The sequence below is a fragment of the Elgaria multicarinata genome, chromosome 10 (genome assembly GCF_023053635.1).
Source record: "Elgaria multicarinata webbii isolate HBS135686 ecotype San Diego chromosome 10, rElgMul1.1.pri, whole genome shotgun sequence".
In the NCBI taxonomy this organism is placed as follows: domain Eukaryota; kingdom Metazoa; phylum Chordata; class Lepidosauria; order Squamata; family Anguidae; genus Elgaria; species Elgaria multicarinata.
The window spans coordinates 95,653,154-95,671,168 of NC_086180.1; the positions used below are offsets into that span (position 1 = coordinate 95,653,154).

At 44.8% G+C, this 18,015-nt stretch overlaps 1 protein-coding gene across 2 annotated transcripts in view; it reads right to left on the minus strand.

Annotated features, from left to right (window-relative positions):
• The window catches only part of TRMT44 (tRNA methyltransferase 44 homolog), a 43,407-nt gene extending 25,876 nt beyond the window's left edge, over nt 1-17,531 (minus strand). Inside the window, exons 1-5 of one of the 2 annotated variants that reach the window (XM_063135956.1) lie at nt 17,153-17,531; nt 14,870-14,987; nt 14,195-14,414; nt 4,545-4,613; nt 587-694 (exon numbers count right to left, since the gene is read on the minus strand). In XM_063135956.1, the coding sequence (XP_062992026.1) occupies nt 587-694; nt 4,545-4,613; nt 14,195-14,414; nt 14,870-14,987; nt 17,153-17,531 (894 nt within the window). Of the gene's footprint in view, nt 1-586; nt 695-4,544; nt 4,614-14,194; nt 14,415-14,869; nt 14,988-17,152 lie in introns of those variants that run through there. The other variant, XM_063135957.1, reaches the window with a different exon arrangement.
• Between the last annotated feature and the right edge of the window lie 484 nt (nt 17,532-18,015).

Sequence of the window (18,015 nt, forward strand, 5' to 3'; positions counted from 1 at the left end):
TGGAGCGTGTTCAGAAGAGGGCAACCAGGATGATCAGAGGTCTAGAAACAAAGCCCTATGAAGAGAGACTGAAAGAACTGGGCATGTTTAGCCTGGAGAAGAGAAGATTGAGGGGAGACATGATAGCAGTCTTCAAATACTTAAAAGGTTGTCACACAGAGGAGGGCCAGGATCTCTTCTCGATCCTCCCAGAGTGCAGGACACGGAATAACGGGCTCAAGTTAAAGAAAGCCAGATTCCGGCTGGACATCAGGAAAAACTTCCTGACTGTTAGAGCAGTGCGACAATGGAATCAGCTACCTAGGGAGGTTGTGGGCTGTCCCACACTAGAGGCCTTCAAGAGGCAGCTGGACAACCATCTGTCAGGGATGCTTTGGGGTGGATTCCTGCATTGAGCAGGGGGTTGGACTCGATGGCCTTGTAGGCCCCTTCCAACTCTGCTATTCTATGATTCTATGATTCTATGAAAGCAGAGAGGAATAGGATTGGCAGGAACAGCAACGCAGTATGATCCTATTTTGTTTAACAGAGTGGAAGTCTGTGAAAAATTGATGCAGTTTGTTTTCCCTCAATGCAAGTTATTTACCCCTTCGTTGCTTAATATATGAACTAGGAGACCATTTCCACAACCAAGATCCACAAAAGACTGCTTCTTAGATAATCCTCTCTCAGCTCTTTCATCTTCCCAAAGGATCTAAGAGAAGACAAAACCCAAATGTTAGGAACGGTAAAAGACAAATTAGTGGGAAATGAGAAAAGGCATCAATATTGATTTACAGAAATCAATTACAGCTTGCCATTGGGGTATTTGGCCACATTCCACTTTGACATGAGCTGCTTCACATATTGCTTGTGCGAAGGGGTAAAGCATGAGGAAAGGAGGTGTGGGGTCACACCTTTAGCTCTGTCCCCGTGCAGCTCTTACAGGCCCTGCACATAGAGGAGTGTGGACATCTGAGGCAGGGAAACCTTTGCTAACATGGGGGCTACCCTGGATCCTTGAACCCTGCACAATCAGAATTCCAGCACCCAGGGAAGCCCCAAGGCATAGAGGACTACACGCAAAGGCACATGAAGGATGCTAAGGAAATGTCCATCTTCATGTTCCATAGAATTTAAGGTAAGCAGCACGGACTCAGCTAAATTAGCACTGCAACAAACTTCCTTTACAAACTAAGAAAATATAAAATATAAAGTTTATAGTTTTAAATGTATTTGTCTTTCCTAGTCACTCAAGCAATTGTATGTCAATTCCAGAGAAGAAATCTTTTATGTTGTAATCCTATACATGCCTACACAGAAGTAAGTCCCACTGAGTTGAATCAGCCTTAGAATAAGGTACTGAGCTCAGCTGCTTCAGAACCAACGCAGAAAAACTAACTTGAAATGTTCTTTAAACTAGTATCCATTTTTAACTGTACGCAAAACCTCTTTCAGCTGTCCTCATTTTTCCAGGAAAAAGAGTTGTCATCAGTCCGAAATATTGCAGTAGAGGAGGATGCTGTACTCAGACAGGAAGAAAAGGGTAGGAGAGACATGCAAAGTGGCCAGACAGCAACTTTAACATAATTTCCCCTTAACAGAACTCCCAGAAATGTTGTTTTTGGTGTCGAAATAGGGATAGTTTGAGCCCCCCAAAAATCCATTTTTTAATCAAACATGAAAAACAGATTAGATCTCAGTTAAATTTAAACTTCTACAGGATTTTGTTCAACTTTTTAAAGTGCAATAAATAAATAGTTGGCCACCGTGTGAATAGAATGCTGGACTTAACATACTATTGCACACTCAGTGGTTGAGTGTGGGTTGTTTTGAACTATGGGTCATCATGTTATCTGAACACAGCCAGGGTAGCTTGTTAACCATGCAATACAGCTTATTTTTCTTGAACAAGTCACCTTGAGAACCCATGGTTTGTTGTTGGGTTGTTCAGAATGCTTAGCAAGCTACACAGCATGGTTAACAAGCCACCCTAGCTGTGTTCAGACAACACAATAACCCACACTGTGGTAAATGTGCCATGCTCAGACAACACACTAACCCACAGTTCAAAACAAACCACACTCAACCACTGAGTGTGGGTTAGCATGTTGTGTGAACAGCCCCAAACAGTGCAATTCTTAACTGCAAGGTATTGGGCATGTTTGGATGACATGGGGGTAATGGCGGCACAGGAGCCATGCTGTGGAGAGAGTTAGGGAAACAATAGACCGTGCCCCCTCCCAGGTACGCAACCACGCCATGTAGCACAGTTACCTACCCTCCCCGAGGCACACACACCCTGGAGTCCTCCCAGCCTGGCAGCTGTGCATTCCAGCAGCCTCCACAGTGGAATAGGAATCCTGGCAGTTGCAACATCTGTTGCTAGGCAGATCTCAGCTATAGGGATCTGCAGAGCAGAGGTGGTGGTTTCAGCTGCTCCGGGCACCTGTCCACACGGTAGGTCCATGTTACCCTCATGTACTCCCCACAAGATACAGTAAGCCACCGTGGGGCCCTTTGCTGCTACTGCAGAATGTGGGTTACAAGGGTGGGTAATTTAACCCCCATAGGAAATGAGAATGGCCTCCCCAGGACACGTTAACCCCTCATGGGTCACTGCTAGAACTTAGGCAATAATACTGCTTTACACAGAAGCTGGTTCAGTTTTAGGCTTTGGGGGACATAGTAAGAAAACCGTCTCCAATTAGATGAAGTATGGGCTTTCTTAACAATGACTCAAACATCATTGTAATGCCGAAGATTTTAGGCAGCTACTACGGAACCGTTAAGAAGATAAAACTTACTGTGAATGCAAGTGAGACAATGGACAAGGCTTGAGTTGTAAATGGTAACAAATTAAAAGTCAATTTTAAGCTCCCTTCTGATCATGATTTACAAGGTTTGTGTGTTATGACCGTTAAGTACCACAGGCACACCCTTCTGAATTACCATGTGACGATCCACCCTTGGTCCAATGATATCACAGAAGACACCCATCAAGCTACAACAGCTGCTTGGTTTTTGTTGCTTGCAAACTACCAGAACACATAATACCAGTATTATGTAGTTTTCACTGTTTTCCAATTAGCACCTAGACACAATTCAAAATTATGGGATCAGCATCCCTCAGGAAATGCCTACATCCATATAAGCCACATTTGCACCTTGGATCAAGAGGTGATGTCCTGGTCCCAGTTCCAATAGAAGTGTGGTGCAGGGAATTATCAGTTGTGAGACTGGAACTATAAAATACCCTCTCTAGTGAGGGCCACGGTTCGATTCCTTATTTGATCTGCTCTAGAACATTCCAAACAAGGTTCTGCAGATGCCGAACCCATTGTATATAGGGATTCCTCTTCTCTCCTGTTAAATGAGCTTAGCGCTTCTGTCTTATACTGAAATAAAATCGTGGTAAATACAGTCTTTTAAGACCAAAAGCTAATCCATCATTATCAGTCATCCCTTGAATCTGAAGGCAGTACCTGGCTGAGACTATTACTCTGTATTTCACAGAATTGGGCTCAAAATGTGCATTTTAAGTTAAATTCTGAATAGCATTAAGCTTTCATTTTTGGCAAAATTCCATTTTATTCTTGTGAGAGATCAGCAAGGGTCACTGTCTCTTACCTGGCACCTGTCAGACCCACCACTGCATTGCCAGGGTGTCCAGCACCCTTCCAAACATTGGGTTCAGTGAGGTCAGCTACACTGGGGCAGTTGCAAGCGGCGGCAGCACAAATGAACAGCAATCCTAGCCAGCCCATATATGCTCAAGGCTTGTGTGGATCGCTATCGCTGTGATGGGATTAATCTGGAAGAGGGAGGGGGTAAAGAGAATGATGGCAGGAAAAACAGGCCAGCCGGCACTGGATAAAAAAGGGGGAAAGGAGAGAGGTGGGGAGGAGAGAAAGGGAGACGAACAGAGACCCAAGCAGAGAAAGAGGCAAGACAGAAGAGAGGAACAGCTTTTTACAAGGAAAATGCCAACCTCAGCTTCTCGATACGCCTGTCAGGATCTGCTTATCTTATTGGGGACAGAAGAGACTCACCCTTCTCCTAATATTGCCCCTTGAATAGCAAGCTCCCAAAAGGCTTCAATGGACTTAACTGCCCAAGGCTGGAAGAGTTGTTTTCCAAGGAAATGTACCAGGGAGAAACACCAGAGAAGGATTTTGCAGCTGTGGTCTCTTCGTGCATTTGGAAGAGACAAACTGTGGATTATTTACCTGCCCGATGTCAGTCCATGCCATAGGTGAAGGTGGAGAGAATTCTCCTAACCAATGAGCTCTTCCTCAGTTGTTTTATGTTCTTTTTGGAGATTACCAGTGTTGTAACAAGGAGAGTTTTTTTTATTAAACTTTTGAATTAAAAACTATTTCTGGCTGCTGTGTCTCTGATGGAGTCAATGGACCAAGGAGGTTTTGATGTGCCTTTACCACAAGATCCACTCACAATCCTCAATCATAGTCATTTACAAGCACTTAGTTTTAAAAAAACATTTTTTTTACAGGTAGATACATTTTACAGGTACTCTGTTAAGTTGGTTTCTAACCACTACCTACCAATAGATATGCCGCTATAGCAACATCCTCATATACAAACTTTTCAGGATTTGTTACTTCAGGCCAAACCTGCAGATAAAAAGCAAAGAAAGGCAATTAATTACATACAAACTACATGCTAATCCAATTATTCAGTACATACATAAACTCTCCTAGAACATGTCTTAGGGTCAATTCTGCAGTAGTGTGTGCTATTGCCAAGAATCAATCCTATGATGTGCAAGTATGTGCCATACAACCCTTCCTTCCCACATGACTAGGCAGGTTCAAACATTACTATTTTGGCACAGAACAGACCCCAAACATGAAGAAGTGATTTTTGGCCATGGTGTTGAGCTCATGCTTGGTTAATATTTCCTTCAACTGGAATTGACCTGTAATCTTGACAGTCACTGACACAGATAAATGAGGCAGCCGCCTACTTTCTGAAAATACTTTTACTGACATGTACAGTAGTATATCTCAATTGCTTGTATATCATACAGCAGTGTAATGAAGAGGAAAAGGAAAGGAACCTCTCGTGCAAGCACTTGAGTCATTGCTGACTCCTAGAGGGATGCCTGCTTTCGCTGATGTTTTCTTGGCAGACTTTGTAGCGGGGTGGTTTGCCACTGCCTTCCCCAGTCGCCGTTACCTTTCCCCCAGCTAGCTGGGTACTCATTTTGCCAACCTCGGAAGGATGGAAGGCTGAGTCGACCTGAGCCGGCTGCCTGAGAACCAGCTTCCGCTGGGTTCGAACTCAGGCCGTGGGGAGAGTTTCGGCTGCAGTAACTGCCACTTACCACTCTGCACCACATGAGGCTCTCCAGTGTAATGAAAGGAACAGAAAATTGTATGAATTAGAAATTTGCAGATTACCAGCAAATTACAGCACACATTCTCCATCAGTGCAAGCTGTCCTTTGATTATTACCTAACTAACAAGCTCTAGAATTGAAAATCTCACTAAACTTTTACAAATAAAACCCAAGTGAAACAGTTCTACTCCCAAAAAGAAAAGAAAAAGAAACAGGGAAAACAGTCTATACAAACAGAGATGCAGAAGAGATCACAACATGGGGGCCCCTCCTATATCAAAACTCATAGTGTTGCACTTTTAGCCCCCTGAAGCAAATGTAAGAACAACCCTGCTGGAGCACACACCAAATGCCTACCTAGTCCAGTATTCTGCTCCTACCATGACTGACCAGATAAATGCCCATGGGAAGCCCACCAGCAGGACATGAATGCAATGGCAACCTTCTACTCAAGTTCCCGAGCAACTGGCGTCACAGGCATACTGCCTTCTGCACTGGAAGTAATATATAGCCATTATGACTAGTAGCCATTGATAGCCCTATCCTACACAAGTTTCTATTTTGGCGGCCATCACAACATCTGATAGTAGCAAATTCCATACTTTAATTACGCACGGTGTAAAAAAAGGTGTTCTTATAGTCTATCTTGAACCTTTTACCATTTCTCTGCATTGGATGACCCCAGGGTTTAGTACTATGAGAGAGGGAGAAAAACGTTGATCTATCCACTTTCTCCAAATCTTACAAACTATAAAGGGTTAATGTTTTTCTTAGAAAAGTGAAACAGAAAGTAATATGATGATTTTTATTAGTAGTTAGGCCTTCTCTCTGTCAACTGTATCATCAGAAACATATACTTTGTTTAAATTTGATATAAAAGAAGAAAAAGAAGAAGAAAAGCCCAGTCCTCATTTTCAGATAAGCTGTTTTGCTGGGATCTGGTCTGCAACATTTTGATGCTGAAAATGGGGAAGAACATGGTGCAATCTAAAGTCAGGAACAGAATGGCTGAGGCCTCTGAGAAACTCAAAAATGCAAATAGGCTACAATTAGAACACTGACAAGTAATTATGCAAAAAAATACAATGGGATTGAAAAAAACTGATGCAGATATATACTTTTTTGAAGCAAATTTACATCAGCTCACAGCAAAAGAAAAGATCCTAGATGAGCTTGATCAGGGCACTGGTTATAACTGAGCTGGATGACTCAAAGAGGAGGCAGCAGCACAGAATTATAAGAATCATATCATCACATGGAAGATTTATGTGACAAGAGCAACTTCTGAAAAGGCAGATACTCTTCAGGAATAAGAGAGGTCCCTCAACTGATGTTTGAGGGACTATATAGATATCAAAAAAGCTGCTAGCAAGGATTTTGGAGCCAATCTGAAACTGTTTGGGTCAGAGGCCAATGCAGTGGTAAGATTCCCAATATCAGAAGCAAATTATGAGGCAGCACTGAAGATTTTGAAGGACAGATTTGAGAGGAAGTCTTACTTATCAATCCCCATGTAAACAAACTGTTAAGCCTGAACGTAGTTAAAAGATCAACTGACATCACCACATTAAAGCAGTTGCATGATGCATGTGAAGTTGGAAGCTATGTGAGTTGGATCAGATACCCATGGCACTCTTTTGTGCCCAATAGTGGTGAAGATGATCCCTGAAGACATAGCACTAGAATTCACCCACAACAAGGGTGCCACAGATGAATGCATGGTACCAGAATCCATGAGATTCCTCCGAAGAGAGTTACCGCCAAAGGTGGTGATAGTTCACTGAAAGGCAAACTAAATTAATCCTGCCCTTAAGGTCTTTGCTATTAAAATTATACCCAAAATACTATACAGGGCAGAAATCTGGGGAGAAGTGGCTAAGCACAAGTTGGGATTCCAACAAAATAGATGTATGAGGCAGGTAATGGGGCTTTCCCCCTGGGACCCCATCAGCCCATCTGAGAGCTGAATTAGGTTTTCCATCAATAACAGAGAGAAATATTTGTCTTATTTACTTATTGCATTTCTATACTGCCCAATAGCCAAAGCTCTCTGGGCAGTTCACCAAAATTAAAACCATGAAGACAATTCAAAGTATAAAACAACAGTATAAAAACACAGTATAAATATAAAAGCACCAGCAGGATAAAACTGAGCAGCAATGCAGAGATTAATATAGATTTAAATACAGATTTAAAACAGCGAAGTTTTAAAAAAACTAAGATGACAAACTGTTAAAATACTGCGAAATAAAAAGTTCTTCACCTGGCATTGAAAAGAGTATAGCCTACGTGTCAGACAAACCTCTCTAGGGAGCTCTTTCCACAGCTGGGGTGCCACAGCAGAGAAGGCCTTCCGCCTCACTTCCTTTGGCAGGGGCTCACGGAGGAGGACCCCTGAGGATGATTTTAGGGTCCAGGCAGGTACATATGGGAGGAAGCATTCCTTCAGGTAGCCTGGCCCCAAGCCTTTTAGGGCTTTGAATGTTAATACCAGCACTTTGAATCGGGCCCGGACCTGGACTGGCAGTCAGTGATGGTGGAGAACGACTGGCGTGATGTGGTCTCGTTGGCCAGATATTGGTAAGATTAAATGGAATGGAGGACCACTCAATTACCAAGCTTTGTTGGTTTAAGCAATTCAGGTCTGGTGGCTGAATTCAGAATTGCCAAAAGACGCTAAAGATTCATAAGCTTTCTATGGAAAAATATTTAAGCCTCGGACCACATGCACTTAAGAATTCAATTTTTGCTAACGATGCTACTCAGGATAGGGCAGTTATTGCTGATGCATGATTTTCTACATGCTACCCCCAACTTAATGTCAATCATGCAAGATCACATTACTTTGAAGTATTGACCTTTACATAACTTCGAAAGGCTTTTACAGAACTTAGGTTCCAGTTGATGCCCTTGGTATACTGTGATGGGTGATATCTAGGAATTCCAGTCACAAAATAGAAATGTATATTTGGTTGTAATCAGAATGAAGATATAATTAATTACTTCCTCTTCTTTCCTTTGTATGTGGATCCTAGAGGTAATTTTTTGTCATCTGTTAACCAGTTGTATTCGGTTTGAATACCTCAGGAAGTAATAACAGAACTCGCTGATAACTATCTACTTATCACATACTCAGTAGTTCAATTTGCTTTTACAATTAAGAAACTGCAGTCTAGCCACGTCAAGAAATATGATATACTGTATTTCTTCGATTGTAAGGCGCCATCGATTGTAACATGCACACTAATTTCAGTACCACCAACAGAAAAAAAACCCTAAGGCACACCCACGATTCTAAGACGCACCCCGTTTTTAGAGATGTTTATATGGGGGGGGGGGAAGTGTGTCTTAGAATTGAAGAAATACAGTATTATAAATCTTATCTTGTTAGATTTTAGTAGTCAACCTTCTTAGTGGAGGTCAAACATGGTTTGTTCTTACCAGCTTTGTTGCATATTTAATAATTTTTATTTAAATAAAAGTTATGTATTGGGAAAGGTCTCTTTTTAGCATTTTTAAACATTGTAAAGACCTATGTCTACATATAATAACGTTTATATGCATGTATGAATGTCTTCAGTAACCCCATGCGAGACAGGCCTAAGGCTACACAGACCCAAGGCTACACAGGCCCAAGGCTATACAGCACTGTACAAGCTTTACTAGATGGGAGCAATCAAAGAACCTTTATATGAGAGGGCATCTCAAAGGCACAGGAACTCCCCGTGGTCAAAGAGGAGACATTGGCCATTCAGTTTTAATCAACTAATTGGGATGCAGTGCTCAGTGAGCCTGACTGCACATCACAACAGCCCACCACAAGTTAATTTACCTGAAAAAGTCCACCTAGCAAAAATTATTATTATTATTATTATTTATTTATATAGCACCTCCATGCTCGTCTTGCTCCGCATAGGATGCCCATCAGCCTCCAAGTATAGAGGCTGACAGGCTTCCTGATAGGATTGTGCCCTAAGTCAGTCTTGCATATTATTAAACTACTGTCAGCACTGACCCTTGTCTACTTAGAGCCAGTGCCTGCAGGGAAAGAGAGGCCATCATCCAGGAGAGGGGGAGCCTGTGGCTGCTGCCACCACCACTACCTCAGCCCTGGACTTCTACCTGGCGAACTGTTGCTCCCTACAGGACCAGGCGCTCTAGGTACTGAGCCATTGCTGACACTCTCCACCTGCTTGGAAGGGGATACATAAGCTGGGGTGGCGGCTCCGCCACCTGGTGGGGGGAGGGACACGGGCAAGGGCCTTTCCCCCTTCTCAGGCAACTGTGTGTGAATGTTTTGGGTGTATGAGCTATCCTAGGGTGGGAGTGTAGTACAGCTGGTGTGGCTGAGATGCAACCATCCCTCAGGTGAGAGCTGAGGGGTAGGGGCGATTGGCTAGGATGAGAGACTGGCCATGGTCTGGACAACAGCCTCGTGTGATTGTACAATTGTTGAAAGTTGCTTGAGGAGGGAGGTATACTGGGCCTGTTCCTATTTTTGGTTGGCACTTCACTCTGTTACTGACCTGGTTTGCCTGCCTGCCTGTACCGGCTTTTGTTTTGTTTGTCTACATGCGCAGGCGAATCCCAGGAGAGGGGGGAGGAACGGGGTGCCCTTTTGATGTAATCTTGGGCAGAGGGAGGTATGGCATTGGGGGTTAGACATGCCAGGTCAGGGAAAGGCGGGACAGATGTTTGAAATCAGCCCCAACTTTCGGTCCTTCCCCCATATCTCAAGATCCAGGTTGCCCTATCAGCCCACCCTCTGATCTGCTGGTGCTGCTTCTGAATAATAAAACAAACACTATCAATGACTTCATTGTGGATGAAAGGGATGACCTGGTGTGCATTACTGAGACTGGGTGAATGAGCTGGGTGGAGTGGATCTGCCTCAGCTCTGTCCACCTGAATACTCTGTGCAGCATCAGCCGAGATTGGAGGGGCGGGGGCGGGGGAGGAGTTGTCATCATCCACAAGGATTCCATCTTCCTCACAAAGAAGCCCATCCATCCTAGTACCAGTTTTGAGAGTTTGTACCTTGCACTGGGCCAAAGAGACAGAACAAGTATGCTGCTGGTGTATCGCACACTCCACTGCTCAGCAGTTTCCCTGCTGGGGTGGTCTCGGAGGTGGTGTTGGAGAACCCTAGGACTGTGGTTTTGGGGGACCAATATCCATGCTGAGGCTGTCCTGACAGGGCCTGCTCAGGACTTCATGGCTACCATGACAACAGTGGGACTGCCTCAGTTCATCATTGGCCCAACCCATGTGGCAGGACATACCCTAGACCTGTTTTTTCTACTGTTGGTCTGATGGGGGTGATCTGGTTTGGGGGGGGGGGGCTTTCAACAACCCCATTGTCATGGACAGATCATTTCCTTGTGAAATTTGGTTTGCTGGTAGCAGAGCCTCCCTGCAGGGGTGGGGGACCAATTAAGATGGTCCACCCCCAGAGACTTATGGAATCCAAAGAATTCCTGAATGCTCTGGGGGATTTTCCGGCTGACAGGGCTGGTGATTCAGTTGAGGCCTTGGTCTCGCTACGGAACGGTGAGTTGGGAAAGGCCATCAATACAATCGTTCCCAAGCGCCCACTCCAGTGCTGTGGAGCCTGCAATTCACCTTGTTTTACAGAAGATATATGGGTAATGAAACAGGCTGGATGATGGCTAGAGTGTAGGTGACGTAGGTCTTGGAGCAAGTACGATCGAAGAATAGCAAAGACTCTTCATTGTGCCTATTATGCGGCAGCGAGGCTGCCAAAAAAATCTTCTAATACCTCTTCTATTTCAATCTCAAAATGCTGTCCAGCAGAACTGTTCCGAGTGGTGAAGAGCCTTTTGGGACAAGGCTCGGGCTCTGAGAAACCGGGATTGGAACCCTCGGTCATCTGCTGTAATAAATTCCCTAGGCCTTTTGAGGAGAACGTTACTGGTATTCGCACAGAACTTGATGCAGTTATCGCAGAGCCTGAGGTGTCCCGTGCCCCATCTGGCCATGTTTGCTGGGATCAGTTCCAGCTGTTGCAGCCTGATGATGTGGACAAGACGCTTGGATCAGTCTATCTCACCACATGTAAGCTTGGCCCTTGCCCACCCTGGCTAATTCATTCCAGCAGAGGTGGATTGATTGGGTGGGTCCAGGGGGTGGTAAATGCCTCACTTTGTCAGGGAGTGGTGGCTGCTGCCTTGAAAGCGTGTGGTAGCTTCAGACGTTCTTGGAGGAAACTGATTATCTGGACCCACCCAATCAATCAGTCTGGTTTCAGGTCAGGGCACAGCACTGAAACTGCCTTGGTTGTTCTGACCGACAACCTACTCTGGGGTGAAAGACGGTGGGGAGGGCTACCCTGTTGATCTTCCTGGATCTCTCAGCGGCTTTTGATACCATTGATCATGGTATCTTACTAGATTGGCTCTGCAAGATAGGAGTAGGGGGCACTGTGTTACAGTGGTTCTGCTCCTACTTGTAGGGCCAATTCCAGAGAGTGGTACTATTGGGGGATTCCTGTTCCACTCCATGGCTATTAAGCTGTGGAGTGCCACAGGGCTCTATTCTATCCCCCATACTGTTCAACACCTTTATGAAGCCGCTGGGTGAGGTCATTAGGGGTTTGCTGATGATACTCTGCTCTACTTCTCCTTATCATCGGTATCAGCTGGGGTGGTGAAGGTGCTGGACCAGTGCCTGGAGGCTGTGATGGGCTGGATGGGGGCCAATGAACTGAAGCTGAATCCTGATAAGACGGAAGCTCTGTGGATTGGTGGTTCCAGTGTCTGGGAATTGGGAAACAACCTGTTCTGGATGGGGTTGCACTCCCTCTGAAGGAGCAGGCGCATTGCTTGGGAGTATTCTTACATTCATCCTTGTCACTGGAGGCCCAGGTGGACAGCGTGGCATGGAGCACTTGCCAGCTACTGCCTTTCTTGGACAGGGACAACCTAGCCACAGTAGTGCATGCACTAGTAAGTTCCCGATTAGAGTTTTGCAATGCACTCTACGTGGGGCTGCCCTTGAAGATGACACGGAAGTTGCAGCTAGTGCAAAATGCAGCAGCTAGACTGCTGGCAGGCACATCTTACAGAGACCACATAACACCAGTCTTAAAGGAATAGCAATGCCTGCCAATATGCTTCCGGTCAAAATTCAAGGTGTTGGTAATGATGTTTAAAGCCCTAAAAGGCTTTGGACCTCGATACTTGAGGGAGTACCTCTCTATGTATATGCCTGACCAAGATTTGAGATCTGTTGGAGGAGCCCTCCTCCGTGCCCCACCAACACGAGAATCATAGAACCATAGAATAGTAAATTGGAAGGGGCCTGTAAGGCCATCGAGTCCAACTCCCTGCTCAATGCAGGAATCCACCTTAAAGCATCCCTGCCAGATTATTATTATTATTATTATTATTTATTTATATAGCACCATCAATGTACATGGTGCTGTACAGAGTAAAACAGTAAATAGCAAGACTCTGCCGCATAGGCTTACAATCTAATAAAATCATAGTAAAACAATAAGGAGGGGAAGAGAATGCCAACAGGTACAGGGAAGGGTAAGCAGGCACAGGGTAGGGAAAAACTAACAGTAGAAAGTAACAGTAGAAGTCTGCACAACATCAAGTTTTAAAAGCTTTAGGAAAAAGAAAAGTTTTTAGTTGAGCTTTAAAAGCTGTGGTTGAACTTGTAGTTCTCAAATGTTCTGGAAGAGCGTTCCAGGCGTAAGGGGCAGCAGACGAAAATGGACGAAGCCGAGCAAGGGAAGTAGAGGCCCTTGGGCAGGCGAGAAACATGGCATCAGAGGAGCGAAGAGCACGAGCGGGGCAATAGTGTGAGATGAGAGAGGAGAGATAGGAAGGAGCTAGACCGTGAAAAGCTTTGAAGGTTGTACAGATGGTTGTACAGCTGCATCCTGAAGGCCTCTAGTGGGGGAGAGCCCACAACCTCCCTAGGTACTGCTCTAACAGTCAGGAAGTTTTTCCTGATGTCCAGCCGGACATATACTATGGTGGGACGTGGGAGAGGGCTTTCTCTGTTGTGGCACCCCAGCTGTGGAATATCCTCCCCTTGGAGGCCCAACTGGCGCCAGCACTGGTTTCATTTCGGCACCAAGTTAAGACATGGCTTTTTAACAAAGCCTTTGATGGCTAAATTCACCAAGGCTGTAAAGAGTTTTAATTGTGTTAATTGGTTTTACTGTTTTTAAATTCTGTACTAGTTTTAGCTTATTAATGGTTTAATTTGTTTTTAGCTGTATATATTTGTTTTATATTGTTTGTATGATTTTATCTGTATGCCGCCCTGAGTTCCTTGTGATATAGGATGGGATACAAATGTCTTAATAAATAAATAAATAGTAGGCAGCCCTTCTTTTAAAGGGGCAACTAGCTGCAGGGTTGAATGAGGAATTAATTGTTTTGGGCATGTAAAAATATGAAGCCACTCTCTTTCAATATGTTTAGTTACATATTAAAAATACATTTTATTGCATCAGCAGCCACATTAAACATTGGCCTGGCCAATGTTCTACAGACTTCTACTGTATCCCCTTAAAAAACCCTACAGTATTCAAAACCTGGCTATCATTTCACACATTTAGCAACTGCAAAATATCCATCTCTCGAATCTGCACTAGTATATTGGGCATACGCAAACTGCATACACCCATTAAAAAAAACCCTTAGGATGGATACACTTTTGAAAGGTTGCGGAAGAGAGACGGGGTGGAAAGAGGCATAAACACATTGGCTAAACAGACTAAGAAAATTCTTGAACATGCATACAAATTTAAGACTACTTCCACATAAATGTTAATTAAAAAACTGAAAGTAAATAAATAAGCTGTTCTGCTGCTTACCTTTACAATATCCTTGTATTTTTCCTTCAGATCTTGATAAATTTTGCTGTATCTAGCCACAGAAATGAGAGAGAGTGTACTCTTAAATTCTTGCTTCGTGGTCTCTGTGGACCATTTAGCCAGTTTAGAGAGCAGTTTCCTTCCAAGCCACAAAGTTTTAGGATAAACAATTCCATCTGAAATATAGTTTTCTGGAGATGATGATAAAATTGACAGAGACCTTTAAAAAAATGAATCAGAGCAGTTCAATTATATGTTTTTTCAAATGCAATTGTACCACAAACCAATCAAATATGGCTCTATTTGATTAAACGGAAACTGTTTTTGTTCAGTGACTCTTGCATATTTAGGGCAAGGCTGTGTGGATTTTAATTACACCAACTAAGGGTGCAATCCTATTGAGATAGTCGGCAGTGATGATGTTCCTAGGATTACACCCCTAATTAAAGGATACGAAGTGGACACTAGTGCCCCTGCACTCCATGTGCTCCCAGGGGTAAGTTCTAAACCTGACTATTTTTTTAAAAAAAGCTTAACATAGCTGAACCTTATAAATTGAACACAAATATTTTTATCAATTATAGTTTAGTTAATCTGTCTAATCTGGGTCAACAAGACATGATCATCACAGGACAAAGACATAAAAAAGAGTGGGAACATCTTCACAGCACTCACCATTCATCGTCTTGTATGTGCAGAAGTCGAATTTGATAAACGTTGCACTTCTTGACCTTATAGTTGCTTTCATGTGTTTGCTCCAATGGCAAAAAGGTTGCAATCCCATTAAAGACATCTGTAAATATTTACAAAAAGTATAATTGTACTTGTTCAAGTTATCCTTGCAAAGAATTTATATAACACAGAGTTCAGAGTATTTAGTACACAATAATCCTTACAATAACCTCATGACGTAGACCTCTATCGTAGGTGGAAGTTGAGACTGAAATGAAGTGATTTGCTAAAGACCACTGAGTTAATTCGTGGCAATACTAGGGACCTCATGCTCAAAACCTAGTCTTAGTCGCTACATGACACCAGTTCTATAGCCCTGTTCAGGCATTAAGACTGATTAAGGCACAAGCAACAAGAATAATGGGACCATACATGCCAGCCCCACTCCCAATGTCCCTGCCTGGAGCAGGCTTCTCATTACATTTGTTTGAACATGAGCAGAAGCCTCCATGTGCCTGGGAACCCTGCTTTATAAAGTTCTCAGATGTGCAAAGGCTTCTACTTACAATTAGATTGTAAGCCTATGCGGCAGAGTCTTGCTATTTACTGTTTTACTCTGTACAGCACCATGTACATTGATGGTGCTATATAAATAAATAATAATAATAATAATAATAATACTGGGGTTCCAGCAAATGTGTTTCAAAGCCCACTCCAGACATCCCCACTCAACATGGGTGGGGAGGTCGGGAACTGAGAGGTGGAGCCAACACAAGTGAGGAAAGGGGTGGCCATGCGTACTCCCATTCCTTTTACGCGTGTTGTTTGTATGTTATTCAGGCATTAGGTGAAAACTCTGAACTCTCATCCATGTTGGCAAAGCTGCTGCATCCTGTGGAAGCCTGTGAAGTCCCTATAACTTCTATGCTTAAAGTGCAGTTTAAAGGAGCATAAGGAACAGAGGGCTTGGCAGGGTTCTCTTATCTAGAGAACAGAGGAAGAAACTTCAGCTTGTCCTGTAATTCTAAGGGTTACCTGCCAAAGAAAAGAATAATAAAAAAAGAAACTTATATTTGAAGTATATAAACTGATTTCATACATTTAGACTGAACACATCTGCTGCTTAAGTGCAGGCAGAAAAAACAATTTGGTGCTTAAGCATATATCTACCAGCAAGGGGGAAAAGCCTTAGGTAACTTACATAAAATTTACAAAGAATGAAGTTCTGCTAAACTGTACATTCCAAGGGTTCCTCGTGCCAAAGGCTTGAAACTCTGGTAAAACAGGCAACCAATGTCATCTTAATGGCTAAGGCTGAAGCCTCAAAACTTGCATTACACCAGATCATTTCTGCAGTTGTCCTAATTTTGAAACCAGTGCAGCTACAGTGTTATCCACTAGAGGGGGACTTTCAAACTCCTCGTGGAATCATGAGGTATTTATTCTTATACTATAGCTATCTAGAAGAATTTTTCTGTTGCCCTTGGAAATGTCTTAGAATCATAGAATAGTAGAGTTGGAAAGGGCCTATAAGGCCATCGAGTCCAACCCCCTGCTCAATGCAGGAATCCACCTTAAAGCATCCCTGACAGATGGTTGTCCAGCTGTCTCTTGAACAATCATCTCTCAGAGATGCTTTAAGGTGGATATAAGAATATAAGAGATTTGATGCTCAAGCCCTTTCCTAGTAAGGCCTGATACTGAATTTCCCATCTTTTCAGCCCTAACAATTCCAGGAGCGTTCTACAGAGGTCCCCAGCATGGTTTAAGGCGGATTAAGAGCCAATATAAGAACATAAGAAGAGCCCTGAGGCTGGATCAGACCAAGGGTCCATCTAGCCCAGCACTCTGTTCACACAGTGGCCAGGCAGCCATCGGCCAGGGACCCACAAAGCAGGACATGGTGCAACAGCACCCTCTCACCCATGTTCCCCAGCAACTGGTGCACACAGGCTTACTGCCTCGGCTACTAGAGGTAGCACACAACCATCAGGGCTAGTAGCCATTGAGTCTTCTCCACCAGGAACTTATCCAACCCCCTTTTAAAGCCATCCAAACTGGTGGCCGTTGCTACATCTCGCGGTAGCGAGTTCCACCTCGTCCTGTAGTGCTGTGTTTTCGGTGAGTCGCAGCAACAACGGGCCCTACCGCCCCAGCCCAAAGGATCTGTGGCACAACGCTACGCCCTGCCAACCGAGAGCGGGGCTCGGGCCCTTCGCCCCGCAGCAGCTCCACGCGCGCTCCGGAGAGCGCCCAGGCGGAACGAGGCCGCGCCCGTCAAGTCACCTTTTACTACCACCTCCTTCGCGGGCGCGGGAGGGCTGCCTTTGGGCACGAGGGTCCTGAGCACCACCTCCAGCTCCTCTTGCTTCCCCGCGGTGCCTTCGAGGAGGCCCAGCGCCTCACAGTCCTCGCGGCAGCGCAAGGCTGCCCAAGCAGCCTCCAGCGCCGGCGGCCGGGGGGCGGCGGCGGGCCCCTCCCCGCCTGGCCCGGGCAGGGGCAGGGGCAGGGGCCGGGCGACCCTCCGGGCCTCCTCCACGCGGGCGCCGCACAGCCGCTTGTTGGCCACCTGCGGCTTCTCCAGCCACACGCGGACGGCGGCCCAGAAGCCCCCCGGGAGCAGCCGCAGTGGGTCCCGGACGCGCGCTTCCCCCAGCCGCTCCATGGCCCAGCGGGAGAGCGGGCGCGGAGCAGGACGTCACGCCCAAGCGCGCGACGCGCTCGCAGAGGCAGACGCCAGCAGAGTGGCTCACGCCGCGGTCTGTGCAGGGGGTTTCCGGGTTTTCGTTGGAGAAGCAATTTAAAACAAAACAAAAAGTCCCCATGGAAATCAGAAAGTCAGGATTTTAACCTAACCACGACTAAGGAGCAGCGCGCCTCCCCCCACCGCACCCCGAAACAAAAGATAGCAAGAATAGGGCATTATTTCGTGTGGTTTTAAGAGGTTTTCCATTTGTTTGTTTGTTTGTTTGTTTGTTTTTGAAGAACCAAGCCTGTCCATGCAAGCTTTAATGCCAGTGGGCGCCACTACCCCTCCTAGAACAATTGTTTGTCTCACCCCAGGGATTTTTTAAAGAGCATCCTTTTAAAATTGTAGCATGACCCTTCGGCTATACAAAAACGGATGATATAGAATATCCAGAGAATTA